Here is a 20,026-nt window from a genome sequence, read left to right on the forward strand (position 1 = left end):
TCGGCTGGGCTGCAAGGTGCTTTAGTTCCCCTCGATTTTTCCAAACGCAAGTTTTCCATTTGTCTGTTACTAACTTCAACACGTTTCGTTTAACCACCCAAACGGTGTCTAAAATATGACTAACATATCAAAGTTCATAAGGCAAGTTTTTATCGGTGATTTAGTTATACTATGTTACGTTAAAGCAGGAGCCTATGATAAGGGCTCCTTGTTCAAATTCTTTTTAATCATCTTTCATCTTATAATTGATTTTGGCGAGATGACATATATTCGTAGTGGAACATCATACCAATTGATATTCCCTTTATCTGTTACGTTTCCTAGAAGAAATACCAATGGAATGCTAATTATAAACTGACTGTCACTTATTGAAGATCTTTGCTTAATCAAATTTTTAAATCTAGGACAAACGTGGGGCGGGGGTGAGGGGTGGTTTAGCACGTTAGACTTACCTTGGTCCCTCGGTGAAATTCTAAGGTTTCTGTCCTAGCCATAACAGTACGTGCTATTTCCTTGCTCAACATTTGTCTCTCCCTACCCAAAGATGTACAAATGGGTACGTACCAATGACGTATTTATCTGTTTTAAGGGGGAATCAGTGAGTATATTTTAAATCTAGGACAAACGTGGGGCGGGGGTGAGGGGTGGTTTAGCACGTTAGACTTACCTCGGTCCCTCGGTGAAATTCTAAGGTTTCTGTCCTAGCCATAACAGTACGTGCTATTTCCTTGCTCAACATTTGTCTCTCCCTACCCAAAGATGTACAAATGGGTACGTACCAATGACGTATTTATCTGTTTTAAGGGGGAAACAGTGAGTATATGTTCTTCCTTATACTCCCATACGGCTCTTGTCCCATATGCATAAATAGGCACTTCCGCGTTATTAGGCTCGATTACCAGCCGCTAGCTGTTCGGGAAAATGAGCCCGCACTAGACCGAACCCGGGAGAAGACAGTAATCGAGCATACACGTAATGTGATAGAGCCAAGCTTTGAAGAGAGCACAATCTAAATGATTCACTCTCGAGCCAAGCAAAGACATGATGTGTCTCACCCTTGTTCCCAATGGTCCACGACAAGTTCGGATTAGAGGTGACGTCACTGCATGGTCATGCTCGTTGGGAGGAGTGGAGAGGAGAAGTGTGACATCACGTCACCATGGCAGCAAAATTTCTGGATCTCAACAATTTTTTACTGCAATTTGCATTGTCGAACGATGGAAGAAAAGTATGGGCTGGAAAAGCTCTACTTTTTAAAAAGGGAGATTAATATTTCGGCTAACAAAATTAGCCTTCCTCAGGGCCAGAGCTATACCGAGAGAAAATATCTTTTGACGGCCATTTTACGCTTTGCGTGGACCTCTGCATTCAAACAGTTTTTCCTATTTAAGTCATTCAGTGCAAAATCTGCAATGAGAATGACAACGACAAGGTGGCATGGAGTGACATGACGATTTCGTGTTTTATCATTTAATGCTTTTTCTGAAATTTTTAAGGCTCCTAAATTCGGCATAGGATTTTTAGGGTTAATTTTGGGTCCAGGGATTTATTTGAATTTTGTTGGAAGCCTACTGGGACTTTATTGGGTTATGATTTATGCCTCCATTCGATCATTCCCGTCTCTTAAAGTTCGGAGTACCCCCCTTGGGCTAAGCAACATTGGAGGCGTATGGAAGGGAGAGGGTGAGGTAGCCGGTGGGGGGAGGGGGAGGGGGCTATGTGACCGTTAAGTTAGGTGTCCTTGATGGAGTCCCCCTTTTTGACCCTTTCAATCTTCCACCGAGTCAAAAATAAATGCAAGGGTTGAAGTTTTAACTTCCAGTCTGCGGATCAAAACTAACGGTTTAATTTCGCAATTGGTGACATTTTTACACAATGGAATTTGGAATTATATTATAAATTCGATTTTGGTCATACCTAGGAACGTTGGTCGTAACTTGCGGTTGATATTATTTTTGAAAATGTAATTGCAGACTTAAGGGAAGACATTTTTATTGATGAAGCCGGAGCATGATGAGAATATTATGAAAATTGACAATGCCTGTCTTACAATTTTACGAAAATGTTCCCTTCTTAGTGATATCACTGCAGCTCCTTATAATTTTAAGGCTGGATTTCACAATCATTCAAGCAATCGCATCCCTTTTGTTCCAACTCATGAACCACAAAAAGACCCCAGCTATCCTTGTATAAACATCGAGAATTTATGGTAATTGAAAACATATTAGTTAAATTGCTGTATAACAGCGAATAAAGCCGTTTGAAAGAGATGGCACTGAGCTTAACGTAGCAGGCGGTGGGAGTAACTAGAGCTTGATCAAAGGACCAAGGAATTTGCCATCCTGTGAGATAAAGGAAAACGCTGTTTACCGACTTTTAAGTGATTAAAAGTAGACATTGTACGGCTTTTAACTATGAGTCGTATTAGAGGAAAAGCAAACAAACATTAAATTTGAATTATCTTCATATTTTTGAACATTTTCTAAGAAGCGATTGAAAAGTGCCACGCGCAATCACTTGTTTATTTTACTTACACATGACTATTTTATTACTCCATTTAAAGTCGTGACTTCTCACGTGAAAATATAAAAACCCAAAAGGCACAAGGTTTTGGGATTTATTTACCTAAATACTGCTCTGAAGGAATATGCTATACCCATTATGATTCCTTACATACTTTAGCCATTTAGAAAACTTATACATTTGTTAAAATAGAGTATTAAATGTCGCCAAGTACCATTTTTACTACCCGATTGTCAAGTAAGTACCCCAGGTGTAATACCGATTAACGTTTGATAGTGAGACATCTGTCTTTTTATTTGCCTAAATCGATTCGATTTTTATGGTTTCCTGTGAGGATTATAAATATTCGAACAGAAAAAATAATTGGAAGATGTAGGGTACGGTAGATTTTAAAACAAATCTGCGACCCGCAAGAAAGACTCGTTTGTAACATCTGTCTCGTTGTATTGAATTGAAAGTCTTTTTTACAGTCATTTTCTTCCCCATTTTGCAAACCTTTGCCGCTTAAGCGCCGACGTTTTATTAGTGAATAGGAAATCTCAATAGGAACCATTTAGGTATTTCCGCAAATAAATTAACAGCACATTTAAGTTTCAATGTAAATTAAAGTTTCAGCACTTTGAGCCATTTGTCACAGAAACCAAGCTGGTCACCACAATAACGCTTTGTAATGAGATAGTCTTATCGCGGGATAAACGCCGCTTAGCCTAGCGATCCTGGCCTAGTGATGCTGATAAATTTTTGATAAAAATTCTAAATCTATGCGAATGATGCCTGTGTCAGGTGACCGCCCACAACTTTCAGTGCTTAGCCTTATCTAAGGATCTAGTCGTGTTTAAAGAAAGTTGCCTTTATCTGATCGTTTGTTTCAACTTTGGCTCGCTGTTAAAACATGTGGCTTTTGTGTGATTTCCTCGTGAAAGATTGGCCCCCGGGCTAGCTTAATGGCTGGATTTGTTTGTCGTGGGGTAATATGCATCTCTACAAGAATGTCCTCAATCAAGTTGGTCTGTTAGCGATGTAAAAGAGAGTTGAAGGTATATACAGGAACTATAGAGTTCTTCACTGTCCTGTTTATAATTAGCTCTCTGAGATTTTGGAACGCGTTTGTTATTGAATGTCCCCATCCGATTTGACCATCCTTTGGCTCCAGGATATAATTGAGCATAAATATAGTCGGAATATTTTCACAGCAAGATATTTTCCGTGATATTAGATCATATATATTTTTATTTTGTGCAATGTGCGTTCAATTATTTCGCCAATCAACTTGAGGAAATCTTGAGCAAAATACTCAAGCCAGTCAACTTTTCATTTTAAACGGAGTAACACTGTTTGACTAGAGTACGAAGTACACGCAGGTAAGAAAAATAATGTTAACGTGTTAATGGGAAAGCACTTATCTTATCCCCTAATATCCAATCACACGATATCATTATCTTTTGAAACTAAGATTAAATTGTCGTCAACAACAAGAGTACGTCGTTAAACTGTCAAGGGTCGATGGTTTGAGCTGGCCCAAAAGTTAAAGTGACTTTATCATCTTCAGCATGTCATAAATTACACTGGAGGAACTGACCGAATTGAGCCCAGAGTTCAACAGTGGTAAAACGTCCTTTAGAGCTTTTAAAGCGGGTTCGGTCTACGCGTTGTAGCTCGTTGTCTTCAAATGGAGCTTAAGTGGGAGGGAATGAATCTCAGATGAGACAAGAGGGAACTGTTTTTTTTATCAGCTCGACTTTATCGATAATATCAGGTCTTGTTTCCTGATATTAAATATTGGATTTAAGGATACAGGTTATGATTAGATAAACTGAGTTCAGTGACGTTTCTATTAGTGATGAATCAACAGATGTAGGTATAAACCTCCGCGTTCCTCTTACCACAGCTGATTCGTTGCCTTTACTGTATTCTCATTGTGGCCAATGGTAAAACCGTGAAGAAAACAGTTTCAAAATTAAACCATGATAATATTACGTAATGGCTTCCTATTAGCGATACCATAAGATTTCGTCCAAAGACTCGAGACCTATAGAGGTGAACTAAATTCTGTGTAACCCAGGCATTTCAAGGAAATGGCACTATATAAATATAAAGTTATTGTTATAATTGTTACTTTTATTCCCTTCTTTTTTACTAAAAAGAAAACATTTATTGCTTAGTGTGCTTTAACTGAATATTAACATCTACTGAAAATCAGCGTTGTAACATTTCTATGCCATTACCACTAAAATGCGGTAAATTCCGATTGATGAAGAAATCGTTACTTTCACGTTTTAGTGCTCAGCCTTAAGATAATGGAACAAGCCAATTCCGCAAATTTCACCATCGCTGCATTGCTGGGTTCAGCCAGGCCTCAGCAAGCACTTATTAGGGACGCGGATGCGATTCATGAGAGGCTTCACGAAGCACAGCGTAATCGTCTTCATTCACTGATGGGAAGCGATGAAGAAGAAGACCAGGAGTCGCAAATCCCAGGTAACATTTCTGTTTATAGTGTTTAGGATCGACAAATACTAATAGGAAAATAGCGCTTAACAACCCTGACTGTCTGCATGTAACCTTGTAAAAAGTTGCCTTTTCGAGGCCAGTTTTCATTTCTCCAGAGACGTAACTACAACTGAGGAACTCAACGGCATGTCAGTACGAGCTATTACAACCAGTAGTTTGGAGATTGTTACCAAAAAAAATTACACCTGACGACGTCGCCACAAATAACTGATTTCTTTAATTGTGTAGTAGGAATTCATTTATCAAAGTGTACTAAACATTTTGGTAGCTAACTAAACATATGTTTTTCAGTGATCTTGACGGAACCGGTAGGCGAGGTTTTGCAACGAAACACACCTTATAAGAAAAAACGTACTCTTGAATTATTAGGCTTTCTCAAATCCAGCCAATTTACCCAACTAATAATTTCTTTTTATATTACTTTATAATATCAACTGAAAAGAAATTTGTCTACTAAGATACAGAGCGTATTATGTGTTTGTGGAAGAAAGTGCGGGATTGAGGGTGTGGGCCGATGCAGTTTTAAATTTGCTTTTTTTTGAACTAATGTCCCACTCACACCAACTAAACATGTTTAATTAAAGCAGGTTTTAAAAAATGAAAAACGTGCACTGAAAACATTTACACACAGGATTCAAATGAACTTAACCATGCACATAATGCAGTTTTTCTACATAATTTGTAATAGCCAAAAGTCAGTAGCAGCTTTTACGAGGGAAATTGTTCAGTTAAAACTGTGTTTAACTACACAGCTTTTTAACATGTTTAAATGGGGTATAACACAGCAACATGACTTATGAAAATACCTTGCATTTCTAGCGACATATTTTTGAAAAAATAACAAAATGGCTTTGATCATGAAAACATAAATTTAAGTTCTGTAATAATAGCAACAAAAGAAATCTCGACGCCGTTTTCTGAAGCCGTCAACTGCGGTTATCGGTCTACAATAACGGCTCTGAAAGTTAGAGTAATTACTTACCGTTATTGATAACCGTATTATTCAACAGTATTATATAAAATTGTAAAGCTATTTGGAAAAACTACAAAGATTGGTAACTGCTAGTGATCTCCACACCGTCCGTATGAAAAGGGTGTGGTTGGAAGTGTTGGAATGGCATCTATTTGTTAAATTTTCTTTCATCTCTAACTAACCTTTTAACCAGCAGCTTAGCTATTTAAAAAGTTGAACTGTTTTTCTTTATGAATTTAATGATTTATTAATGTCTAAAAACCCAGTCAACGGTCCTGAATAACACTGCAAATTAACATCACGGTATTTCTTTAGAATACATTTTAGCCCCAGTATAGTCTGTCCACTAATCATCTATGAATCGTCCACCCTTAAAACGATTTCAGCAGGGACTTTTTACGACCTAACAATGTTCAAATTCATTTTATCTCAGTGACTAATAATCGAGCAGTGGCATCCAAAGGAGAAAACACTCGCGACTCAAAAACGGCAAGAAAGCCACCGAAAACAAGACGAAAGAGGACAGCATTTACAAGTTTTCAGCTGAAATGCCTGGAAGAAAAGTTTATGATGAACAAATATCTGACAATTGCCGAGAGAGACATGTTAGCAAAATCACTTCAACTCAGTAACAAGCAAGTAAAAACTTGGTTTCAAAATCGTCGAACAAAGTGGAAGCGAGAAAACGTTGGAGAAGCGATACATTTGGCTTATGAAATACAGAGAAGTGGTATTGGACCTTACCACCCTCCTTGGGTTCCCTTATGTCATTGCCCACCCCCACCCCCACCAGTGTACAGAATAAACACTATGTACCCGTGCCCTACTCCAACTTTTATTCCACCTCATGGAACACCATAAATCAAAATTACAAATGCATCTTTGGTTTTGTCTAACAGTTGAGGCTTGATTTAGCTGCAATTGTATTCTCACGGTACAGACAAGCCAGTGGCAAAGGAACTGGTTCTATCAATGAGGGCTGGCCAGTTCAACTCCTGCACTTTCTCACGGTCATAAAATGTAAATCATATTTTGCAGATAGCTATTTGAAAACTGAACGATCCGGCCTCCCGATTAATAGCGTGAGAACCGTAGTCTACTGAGGACAGAATTTAGGGTGTTGTGATAAATAGCTATTAATTACTGTCAGAACATAAGCTCTTTTGCTTTGCCGCCAATAGGGATATAAAATCCAATTGCACGAAACACATGCATAGAATAAGAAATGTGCTTCTGTGTGTTCTCAGCTCAATGTGGGAACGTGGGTCTCAGTGTTATTAAATCAACCGCAGATATGCTATTTTCATGGTTAGTTTTTGAAAAGTAGACCAACCCTTACAATGGGGAGACTGACTATAGAACTTAGACTTAGATAATTGGTCAGCCAAGGGTTTGCATGGGGTATAGGTATATACTGAGCTCTTTTTAATCGGGTATACAGTTGTTTTTACATTACACAAACTCAGTTAAGTAATGAACTGGACTTATTCTAATGATTTTTCGCATGAGCTTATTGGCGAAGGCACGAGCGAATGTATAACTGGTAGTCATATCAACTAGTTGCAAATATTTTGTCATAGTTACATTACAGATAGTATAAAGTAGGCTGTTAAAATTGATACTGTAGCAAATTCCTCAAGTTTTGTGCGTGGTAAATGTGACAGTAACGAGGCTCTTTAACCCTTTAAGGACGCTGTAATTGGAATCGCGCTAAATTAAACAAAAGCGGTGTTTGCTTGCTTTGGTCAAACCGCAGTTGTGGAAAGATAAATGGATATCTTGCTCATAAATGGCAAGTATTAATAGCAGATAAACGTCAGTGTCATAAACAACTTTGACACTTTAAAAAATAGATTTTTATCCCCTGGAAAGGGATTTACCAGCTGGGTAGCAAGAACTTGGGTACTTCACTACCTAACTGGGCCAAGAGACACGGAAATCCGATTAATAAACCGAAAAAGGAACCAATATGGGTTCCTATCCTCTGACCGAAATCCTTTTCAAATAAAATCTTTCCTCTTTTAACTGTGCTAAGTGTCAGTTTTCTTTCCTTTTTGGACTCGAGGCAGCGTCATTGATTACCGGCTCTTCAGGCTTGGTAATACTTGCTGCTTTTCTTTTGAGGGAGCAATGGCAGCTACATATTTAATTGAATGGTAATTTCGCCTAATTCCTCCTCGGCAGGTTGTTTTAAAACATCTTCAGTTTCATGCAGTCGATATCCATAGTGATTAGATCCTTAAGGTCGACAAATATCGTCATATGAATTGCACCTTATACCGGATATCAATAACTCACTAAAAAGGAAATTGCAAAGAAAAAAGGTAGCAAAACTAAAAGAGTAAAAAAAGTTTGTTTAAGAGGCTTTTGTCGCTGAGATATTGCTGTTGAAGGATAATTCCGTGCTGTCATTACCTAGTGCCAGTCTCCCTTATTAGAGCCTATACCCGGCCGACCCATACACAAATGCTCCTGTAGATCGAGTGACGAGCTTCATGCACGCATCAAGACTTGACAAAACTGACCCAACCCTTTTAATTTTCACTCCATGTGCATCCTCGTCTTTCGTAGCATTACAGACCATGAGACAAAGGTTCAATGCCTAACATAGTCTTTCATTGTGAAAGGTTTGAACCCAGGAGTCATTTCATAAGCAGGTTGAGTACGATCGTCCGGGTGAAAATAGTCCTGAATAGGACTGTTGTTGTTGCCAGTAACTGACGTTTCCACAACCTGTGCGGTACTCATGCACCTCAAAAAAAAAACTGAAACATTATTTTTCTGGAATTCAATACAAGACACGTTTTCGCTTTTAAAAAAGAATTAGCATAGCCCCTTTAAAATCGCCCCCTCGATGAAAACGGACCGATGTAAATAATCTCAAAAAACAGCAGAAACCATATACCTTCACACAATAAACCTGTAAGTTCATTTTACTCGCTGCATGTGGTCACAATAATTGTAGACACCTTGTTCTTTGGAACGGATTTGATGTTAAAGAGAACAAGCGATATGGGTAGACATTAACATGCCCTGAAGGCTACTCCCCGTATAATGGCCCAAACTGGGAGGTTCCGCCAGAAAGGGGTATCTGTTTTCCTTTTTCAGGCTCCAGGTATATGAAAGGGTAGGGACTTCACTTGTAGAAGTACATGAAAGGGTAGAGAAATCTGTCGTTTTGGTCTGTAAAAAGGTGCAAAAGGGTTAGCAGATGAATTTTGTCTCTGAATGAGTCGAGAAAGCGTTCTGGTTTTGTGATTAATTAATATTTTACAGACGGTGCATTTACAGCAGTTAAGGGATGCAAAGTTGTAAACTACTGTAAGTATGTGAAATGACTGCCATTCGTTGATAGAGGGTGAACGAAAGGGTTACCTTTTTGGAAAGGGTTAGGGGTTGGATCTCGGGGCGGAGCCTCCCCTTATAAGACTATTTTTAGTTCCCAAATTCATGTCCTTGCCCTTATGTCCTCTTGGCGTCAATCGCGAAAAGATATTTACTTTCAGGTTGGTGGATGAAATCCTACGCACGCATAATATTCAGATGAATCCTCTTACTCGCGCCCGATGACCTCTGGCCCTTCGGCCCTCCCAATACGTGTTTCGTGAACATCAGATCCGTTCCAAGAACCGTGCTACCAGGATTGTGGCCACACCAGCGGATATTCAACTCTATTGGAGTTGGCCGGTTTTAATGGAGTAGTTTTGTGGTTTTGTGTTTGGTGGTGTTGTTGTTATTGTCACGTTTTGTTTTGTTTTGTTCACATTCAATTTCCATGAAGGCTGATTTTTTAGTACTTTATTTCTACCTTTAAGATGGGATTTTACATTGTTAAGTTGAGCTCCCTTGGTTCTCAGTGTAACGTGTCCCTATCTGGTTAAGCCAGTTTGCGTAACACGGCACGTGAATCAAAATTTATTAAAGGGGCAAGAACTTTCGTTAAATTGTGCTGGCGCTAGAATCATGAGCACAACTAAAAATGAATTGGCCGGACGATAAACGTGTGACCATCAGCTTGTTTCGTTTGATCGATATGAAGTTAGCAATTTCCATTCTCTCTTAGAAACTACACTCTAGTAGTGAGTGTACGTATAGGAAACACGCGCCAACTGCTGAGCTAAATTTGAAATTTCTCGACCACTTTCCACATTTTACACTTCAGGAGAATTAAACGTTAACGTATGAAATTTCATTCTCAAGACTGATTATACAGCCCAGCACCTATCCAACAGATCCATCTCTGATTGGCTCACTGCGCGGGAACAACAGAACACACGACATAAGGCTGTTTTCAAAAAAAAATGTCATGTTTGCGTTATGTACAGTACTATTTCGCACCGATATGAAACACTACTTGGTTATTTCAGTAGCTATAGTCAACTAACCTTTGAGCCCCTCTGCGGGTATTTTCATTATGACCTGAAAAGGTATAGTGTGCTATCTACCTTCGATTCGTCCGCGGATGTTTTCAAAGTATCAAGCATGCAGACGAGAAACAAAGCGGGGACAAAACAGACCAGTCATAGGGTTGCTTTGTACACTTGGGTAGGGAAACACCCCTAGCAAGGCACCACGGACTAACTAGAGAGCCGCTTTGGAACGGCAGTGCTCAGGTCAACTGTACTCGAATCAGATTTTCCTTGTCTGATTTTAGGGAAGGAGAACGTAACAGGGTTTTCTAAGCATGCGCTCAGCAGTCTTGCTCAGCACGGTTAAATGTAACAAAATATTATGTTCTGGTCTTTTGCAGCCAAACGCATTCATTACCAGGGCCCTTCCCTCAGAACGACGATAGCGAGGGCAGCGAAAACGTCACTTTTAAAATGAACGCGTTTTTTCAAACTTTGTCGCGTTTATTCATATTCGCTGAAAATATCAAATGTAGGCGAATTTCCCTTTGAGGAGTTGATTTCATGGGGACTTGTACTGTGTTCAGGAAGGTTTAGAAAAAGAATGAAAAATTCGTTCGAATATTTACGCCCCCTATAACAGGTTAAATTTGGCATTTTCAAGTCGTAGTCGTGCAGAGAATGCAACAAAAAGGCGTGATGCACCCCCGGGGAATGCACCCGAAGCTGTTGGTTTGCTAACCTAAACCTATAGATGGCTTTCACAGTGACGTCATCAACTTGTAAAGCCAAAATAGCGAAATTTTAAGAATTCTTATTTACACTAGGTTGAAGATTAACAAAAATCAAATCTTTGTACAAGTTTTCATTCCCGTAGCATGTTTCATTTCGAAAATACAGCAACTTGAACTTCCGAGTTTTCACAGTGCGTGACACCAAAATAGGAATGCTGACTCGTTGAAAAAAAGTATCTCCTCTTGATTTTCAGCAGTCAGCTGAGCAGTATAACCATTCCAAGTATTAGAGGATATTTTATGCGCACGTATGCTAATTCTCGAGTGAAAAGAAGGAGCTTTTATACAAAAAGTGTACTCCATTGTTGATTTTCCGCGGCCACATTGGTGCGCCAAATCTGTGCACCAATATGGCGTCTCCATACAAAGCTCTACAAAGGTGCGGGAAACGTTTCGGCAAATATAATTCTGAAACTGTGAGCCACAAAGACCTAAGACTTTGACAAATTGTTTAAAAATTAGTCTTTCATAACATTTCATTTTCTTCACTTCTGCCACTGGACAGTTTCCAATTTATTTTGTTGTTGCGTGACAGTGAAAACGATCTATTGTTTTTTTGACGTTCTTGTCGCCGTTGCCAGCTCCCAAAGAGAGGGGTCGGAAAAGGTCCAGCATCAGCAAGGTCACTCTTCCCAACAGACACCCACAAAACTTAGGTGCAATAAATTAGCGATGCATGGAATGTGACTTCAAAGGTTAACCCTCGGACGTACACGCACATTCATACCCCCACCGTGGTACAAGGGGGGGGAGGGGAGGTGGAACCCTTCCCCAGAGTTTTTAATTTGTTGCAGTATTTCGAAACGATTTTGCCTTAAGTAGAAAGCCTTTGATCTTCCGCCAACAAGACGAGGTATATTTTATGGTGGTGGCGCTGCTGGAGGTCTGTGACGTCACCAACAATGGTAGCCATCTTGGCTACCATCTTGGATTTTACCAAGAATTAGAAATCAGGTTAAAATCGCGATAAATGGTCATCCACAAGCTTTTACTTTTATTGTTGAAAAAAGTTGAAAAAACATGCATTTTCAATCAAAAATGGCTTGACCACCTGCTACTTATGACGTTATGTCTCGTAACCATAGTAAATAACCATCACTAAACTTGTCTCAAAACGTGCGCGAAGGAACCCTCCTTGTACCCCTTCCACTCCTCGTACGTCCAAGGGTTAAGTTGTGACATAAGTAATACAATGGAACCTCGATACAACAAAGTTCTCGGTAAAACGAAGGGAAGACGAAGGCAATTTTCTTTACCTCACTAACATTCACACAAGCTATACTTTTAGTCGTAGCGATTTTTCTCGCCGATGCAGATATTCTTACGTGAAAATGTGCTTATCCGACTTGCGTCTTCTATAAATTCATCTATTCCAGTGAGCTGACAGGGTAGTTAACTAGAAGCCTCTCAAGAAGAAACACCACTTTGCAAACTACGAGCCTTTAAAACAATAGATTCTTGAGTTGAAGTAAAGGAAACATTCCATGAAATAGTTCATGAATAACGCAAAAAGTTTTACTTAATATCCTGAACCTAAGGATTTTTGTTCACTTTGCAGCGCGTACATGGAGCGGGATCAAGAAAGCAAAAAATTAAAGCCAAAAGCCGAATGGAGTTCTCCCGAAATTTCGTGAGGGAATAAGCCATGGTGCCATTTTCACGGGATTTAATGAAGGAATAGAAATTCGTTACATTGTCTGGTCCGTTAGAAAATTTTAAAGAAATGAGCTATTAGGGATTAAAACAAGACCGGAAAGGTGCCAAAGGACCTCCAGGTGCAAATATGACGGTTAACGATTTCAGGATATGTCCCGCGTGATTGGCTCCCAGCCCAAAGGGTTCTTCAATCCGGCCACTCATTACGGGAACAAGTTAATCAGCTTATCCCAATCTCAAACATAAGGTGTGTTTCTTTAGGCGAATTAAAAAACACATTTTTGATCCTAGATTTGTCAGCTTTCGAAATTCGAAATTAGATCATATATAAACTCCTTAACATTTCGCAAACGGTTGCAATATGCGGTCTCTCAAGAAATGGTGTGATTACGGTTTTATAAGATGGCATACTGGTGTAGAGAATGATCCGGCGATTCCTAACGGTAAGGCGCATAAATAGGGATCATAATAAAGCGCGTAAGAGTTGAAAATTATGCAGCAGTTGCATCTAGTCATCCCTCAGTTCAGCTTTGACATGCCGTTCCGAAGCCAAATTCGTATGTCAAGGGACAGTACAGCTCTTGAGTCAATCATCTTGGACGGCTTCTATGCTTTCTATGGTACCCCGCTTACCCTGGTTCAGCGGAGTAACTTCGGATCCTTTGCATGTGAATAAAACAGGATAGATCTGGATTTGGATTCTTTGGATTTCAAATCCAGCGAATCCTTTTTGCCGAAAAAAGATCCAAAAATACGGATTTGGATTTGCCTAAAGAAGACCTCGTAAGGTCTAAAATCCGTTTTTGGATTCGTCGAAACTAGAAAGCACCCAAAAGGTGACTTATACATAAGTTCTAGATTCATTCATCTTCGGAGAAATTGTGGAAGACAGTGACTGTGAGTAACAAAGAGCACGGTCAAAATTAAGGCACCAGGCAAGGTTGGAGAAAATGTGAGCCACTTTTATTAACAACGATCTTTTTTCTACATCATCACTGGATTACCTGTTATTTACAAAAAGAATTCTCAATGTCTCATCGTAAAATCCCTAGATCCTGTATTGTCAGTGCAATGTCAAATTTTGTCCCCCTTTTTCCATTCGAAAATCTCGCCGAGTCTTGTCATTGAAATAAGCCGACGATAATGCAAAACCCTACTTGGGCAAGTCAAGAATAGTACGTTGGTTAGCAGCGCTCTGGCTAGACTGAGTAGCAGGCACTTGCTCGCTCGCGCGCCCGGTTCTTTCTTACGCCCACTTCTACTTGCAAGCTCAGGCTACCGGCTACGCTCTGGCTGAATTATTATTTTAAAGGTACAACAATTTGCAGCCGTACTTGTCGAGTTTTTTTACCAAAACTAGAGTGCTGCATCCGCCTTGTCCCAACAGACTGGGGATCAGTCGGGGTAAACTGACATTGAATGAAATCACTCACTAATGGTTAAGGTAAGATCGATCGTATTCCAGAACAGAAGCATAGGGAGATTGGTAGATAAGTTTTATGTAGGACAAGCTGTAAAGCCAGCGGGGTGAGCCTTTTTTAAAGCCGTTAAAAAGGGCAAACGGCTTTTTTCTAAAGCCCAATAAATTTTTATAGCTGAATTCTTCCTTTATGTCGATTTATGGATTTAGGAGTCGCTGGAATGTAACTTGTAACACACCTGACCATTGTATGTCATGCGGCGCTAAAGATGTTACATTGTCTTAACTTAATGCCAAAAAATTATAATGGGATTTCAGAGTTAATTCCACTTGCTTGAAATCATTAACATTGTCCATATGAAGCTCTAACTCGTTTACAAACTATAGTTGAATATCTCCCTGCAGACACTTCAACGGACACCTCCCTATTACGAACAGTCACTCGTGAAACTGGGGGGGGGGGGTACTTTAGGAATTTCTGGGTAAGGAAGTGCCGCTGGGACCCTGGAACCCTTAACCTATACCAGAGCTAATTCAGCTGAATTTTGCTACCCTATACTAGAGTAAACTCCCCAAATCCCCCCTATCCTAGAGTAGTTGTTTTCCTAGTCTAGATAAAGTCTTCAACCAACTGATCAGTTCCTGAAAAATGATACCCTATTCTAGACCCAACTCTTTGATTTATATACCCTATCCTAGAGTAAACTGCTTGAAAACCATACCCTTCACAGCGGCACATACCTATATAGCCATATATGGCAGTACCCCCTCCCCCCGGGGGCTGAATGCGGACCCCTATGTACATAAAGTGGACATTTTAGCTTAGTTAAAAACATTTGAGAATTAAAACATATGCGCCTTTTCTTTTTATTTTGCATTTTAATTTCCTGTGTTCCTTATCATTTAACCTGCTCTTATCCTTAGGAGTATTCAGTCAGATAAGTCAGTGCTTTCTCGCACTAAAGAAGTTCATCTTGACCCGTAAACTAATAGCCTGTGTAACGATGACCTGGTTAATGTCTTTCATTCTCCACTTTTAGACGCTTTAATCGCCTCTTAGTTAAACCATTTTTTCAAGAGCAATAAACGATTATAAACAAATACAAGATCAGACCGAGATATGACTGATCTCCTTACCCCATAATAAGCAAACGGCTTGGAAGTACCAAAACATTTACCAATTATTCTTTTCGGCATTTAGTTTGATCGATTAGACAAATTAGAAGACTGAAAATGGGGATAATCCTATGACACAGTCAGAAAATAGTATGTTATTATTAGGCTAGGATTTTAAATCAAGTTATTTGGGCAATGGCACGCGACGTTTATCGCCATTATTTGGTGAACCTGGGGGTCCCCTCCCTTGTCATGGCTGTAAATGCCAAACCACCTTAACTTGCCTCTGATCAGGACTATCTGGCCTGAGAATGGTATCGAATCTTACCCCGAGTTTTGGTCTAATGGAAAGCTACAAACTGTGGCCTCTCCAATATATAAAGTAATAAATGGAAAATTGCAAACTCATTTTAGGACGCGTGATGACACTTCTCAATTAAATTCTTAGTGGGGGAGTCGAGGACGTGTGTCCTCAAATGCGTGTCTATCATCAGCTGCGACAGAGAGAGGATTTACATGTTTATGGATAAAAACACATAAATATGTTTTTATCTTTCTTTTCGTTATTTAGAGATTTTAATGCCATTTCGGCGGTTGATTATAATGTTGTAATGTTTTTCATTCAGGCGATTGCTGATTTTCCCACGGCCAATAACGGTGTACATGCGATTATACACTAGACGAAAACACTGGAAAAGGAACGAGGCAGGGCTTTCTTTGTTTAACATCCTGTTTACCTACCATAAATTACCCACCCAGTGGATTTACATTGCCCTAATTCTTTTAAAGTATATCAATTATAATAAGGAAAGTTATTATAATTTGATTGTTAAACAGCTCAGGAAAACGTCGTAGGCGCAACCTGATAATCACGGGGCCTGATCACGGACTTAAAGACAATTGTCTGGCGAGGGTGGGCTTGACATTTTCCACCGAGCTATTAATACCACGTTCCTTTTTGTGTTGGTATCACGATCACGCAACTGTTAAAACTGTCTTATCATTTCTGATTTCTTATTGTTAAGTCGACTGTTTGAGGAAGAGAGTACTTTATCAGGTCTTTGCACTCACAGCCTGCACCATCTTGGACTAACAAATGTTCTCTTACTTGAAGCGTTTTGTTTTCATGAAAGTTTAGAACCGGAAATAGATCTTCATGGCTAATTGATGTTTTAGCCGACGAAGCATTTGATGATCTCATTTATATACAAAATAATATCGTGTATCAGGGCGCGTAATACATGTCTGTTTACAGTAAACTCCAAGCATTTACCGGCCCTTTGTCTCACAAAGCGGTCATAATTGAAAGTTACCAGACTGCATCGCACGCTTAATTGGCTGTCAAAGAGATTAGTATCGCCCGGCCGGATGTTAGTACATCAATATTTAGCAATTACAAACAATTATTCCCGCTCTTGTGCGCGCAGGGCGTAATCACCGTTTCGATGGAGTCTTTTAGCATAGATGCTATATTGGGAACACAAACTCACAAACGACAAGACACAAACGCTGTTTTGCAAGAATCAAATTATGGAGATGACCCTGGAAATCAAAGGGAAATGAAAGGTTTGTGATATTTCGACATAGTATGAAACATCATGCCGGAGTTTACAAGCCAATGAAGGATCATGACGTTCAATTGCCATACCCAAATGTGTTCTGTTGTGTAGAAAAACTTTCTTTGTGTTTTTGTAAAGACGTTTACAGTTTTATGTCAAACTGGGGTTCTTTTCTCTGAATGCAGCATACAATAGATTCTTTTATTTTGAACAAAGGAAATGTTTAAAATTTTTTCAGCATCATTTTGCTTTTCATAAACAAATTAAAGACAATTTTCCTTGATCTTCCATTTACAGAGCACCAGGACAAGGCTGTCATAGTTAAGGGCGAAGATGATTTCGTTGAGAAGGCAGGATCATCTCCAAGACAAGAAATCCACATCAATAAGGCAAGAAGAAGACGAACGGCATTTACGAGCAGTCAGTTGAAATCTTTAGAGCAAAAGTTTCGGGAAAAAAAATACCTGACGATAACAGAAAGAAACAATTTGGCCTCGAGCCTCCATCTAACAGACACTCAAGTCAAAACATGGTTTCAGAACAGGAGAACAAAATGGAAAAAGCAAATGGCGCCTGAATTTGAGGCGAGCTTGCGCTGGGAAGAAATAAACCCCATATTTTGTCCGATGCAAACTCTGTTTTCTTATTATGGACAATTGCCGCCACCAATTTCTTACAGCTTGCCGAATGTTTTCCCAAATTTTTGTCCTTCATCTAACCTACAAGTTGTCCCATCAAACATGTCTTTACATCCATTTGTAGCACCAGCTCACCCGCTTAATTGAATGAACGTAGACACAAGCTGATTAAAGCTGCTGAAATACGACTATTCAAACATTCATTCTTGAGTTCACCAGCTTCCAATTGAAGTTCTCAGAAACAAAGTGCCATGAACTGAGAGACTGTATAATTAACAATTAAACATAATGCTCAATAAAGATGAGCAACTAAATGCGCCCCAAACGAAGTTGGCGAAGCCTCTGTTCACGCATTGCTTTATAGTTTAGCTCTTTTCTCGGCGCAGTGGAATCGAATGCGGTAGAACGAAACTTAAGTAGACCACAATAAATAATTGAGGTAAAATATCATTTCCATTGTAAAGGGAAACTGTACGAACCTTTTGCCCTTTATTTTCATGATCATAAGGCTGTTCTCAGAAATGATTTGCACAATTTACTATCTATCATCAGAGACAGTACGAGCTTTTTATGGTTATTCTCTGCATTTTCGGACACCGCATACACTGACTGAGATCAGCTAAGGAAGTATAGTGTCGGTAGTTTTAAGTGTCTAACTTAAGTATAGCTGATCCCACGCTTTGTAAATATGTTATATAGTCAATGAATTAAAACAATTGAAAATTTAACTGCATGTTTACTTATTTATTTGAATTGTGCCATTCGTCCTTTTCAATCAGTCGAGTCTCTTTCTTTCGGCAAGCGTTGCGCGCACTGGTTATGCCACCGAAGTCTCCCGTCTCAAAGTCACGTCGCGATCTTGTGTCGGGGGCATAACGGTCAGAATGAAAAAGACAAATGTGTTGTAACTGATGCGTCTCGGTGATCCCCCAGCATTCTTTGTTCAATTAATATAATATGTGTCTTCACTGTCCCTGTTGATAAACTGCAAGTTTAAAAGAGATCACCAGCAAATCATGAGTTATTATTATTACAGTTGAGAAAGGTAGAGATCCTCGTTGTACACCCTTTAAAATGAAAGCCAGCTCTCGCTCGCGATCGCCCCATAGTATCCTGACCAGGAATTGAATTGTTATTCACTGAGTGATTTACACTTTCCAAGAAATTCTAAGAATTCTATCAAGGAATACAAATTAAAACGTAGTTTAAGGCAAGATTGTTTTTTACAGGGCCCAATTTGCAGTATTAGTGGGATGATGATACTAACTTGGCTATTTTGTTCGCAGAGCAGACAATTTTATTAAGATCAGTTCCTCTGGATCTTTTGTGATAGCTCATTATGCAGTTATTTCGTCGCCTTTGAGGCATTCGAAACGGCAAAAAGTTTTGAATTTTCTGAAAGGAGGAAGAAACAAACTGTACTAACAAGACCCACAAAGCCTGCACCGACTGTTAACTCACATTATGGCCTGCCCTGAGTATTGTATTCGTTACGAATACGAAAACGCAATTGCAAATCGCTCTTACGCATCTGCGCACTGTTGGTTGATTCATCTTTCAGTCAATGACATTTTTTCTGAGGGAAAGAAGGAAACTGATATAGATGGAGATTCTAATAACTTCTTGCTGACAAAGCTGATGAAAATTAATCAAATCCACTAAAAAGTGGCGTTTCTAGAAACACTCATGGGCCTGAAACATTTAGTGTGCTTAACGTTATATTAACCATGATTCGAAAATTAAAAATAATAAAATTAAATGTTATTGATCATGGTAGATCGGATGGCATCCAGGTCTTCTCCAAAACTAAAAACCGTGGTCACCACAAACCTTTATTAGTTTACGGCAAGTCCAGAAAATATTCGTATTAGTATAGGTAAAAGAATGATTTGTAGTGATATTTGGCATAAATACCACTCGCGATATTTCAAAATTGTTAAACGTAATTTCACCGTTAGGCGAGTGAAATTTGAGGCAATTTTGAAATACCACGAGTGGTATTTATGCCAAATATCACGTACAAATCATACTATCATTTGTTTATACTACTACCCGCAAAAGATTTGTAATGTAGGTATTTCAAATTAAGCTGAAATACCACTGCTCTGAGCAAATCAAATTGCAGAAATTTCTCATGTAGTAGTATAACTGTAAATAACTGTAAAGCTGATTCACTGCTTCTTCGGTTAACACGTTTTTGTGCACATTTTCAAACACATTTTCAAACACTTCATCGTGGGCCAGACACTAGGTGACTACAATCACTGGCATTGCAATCATTGCCTTATTCAATGTATGAATATGTGAAACTTATTCTATATCCTAAGCCGAAAATCGAGAGTTTAGTGCCAAAGCACTCCAGAGAATAAACTTTTTCAGTATACGCTGAAGGACAGTGTTGAATGCATTACCAGCTACTTTGTCAGTGGTCAAATTAACCTTTTTTTAAGGGACTCTGTAGACACACTTTCTGCTTAAGTAGCTGAT

The 20,026-nt window shown here is 39.2% G+C and overlaps 2 protein-coding genes across 2 annotated transcripts; both read left to right on the plus strand.

The window, feature by feature from the left end:
- Window positions 1–4,820: 4,820 nt before the first annotated feature.
- Window positions 4,821–7,029, plus strand: LOC140937777 (uncharacterized). Its single transcript, XM_073387347.1, has 2 exons — window positions 4,821–5,001; window positions 6,441–7,029. Exons 1-2 carry the CDS (start codon window positions 4,821–4,823, stop codon window positions 6,866–6,868), a joined length of 609 nt encoding a protein of 202 aa, XP_073243448.1. The 3' UTR covers window positions 6,869–7,029.
- A 9,598-nt stretch (window positions 7,030–16,627) lies between these two features.
- LOC140937409 (homeobox protein HMX2-like) lies at window positions 16,628–18,249 on the plus strand. The gene is made up of 2 exons (XM_073386966.1): window positions 16,628–16,908; window positions 17,199–18,249. The coding sequence occupies exons 1-2, from the start codon at window positions 16,788–16,790 to the stop codon at window positions 17,684–17,686; spliced, it is 609 nt and encodes a 202-aa protein (XP_073243067.1). The 5' UTR covers window positions 16,628–16,787; the 3' UTR covers window positions 17,687–18,249.
- The last annotated feature ends 1,777 nt before the right edge of the window (window positions 18,250–20,026 follow it).

This window comes from Porites lutea, chromosome 5 (genome assembly GCF_958299795.1).
Source record: "Porites lutea chromosome 5, jaPorLute2.1, whole genome shotgun sequence".
In the NCBI taxonomy this organism is placed as follows: Eukaryota; Metazoa; Cnidaria; class Anthozoa; order Scleractinia; family Poritidae; genus Porites; species Porites lutea.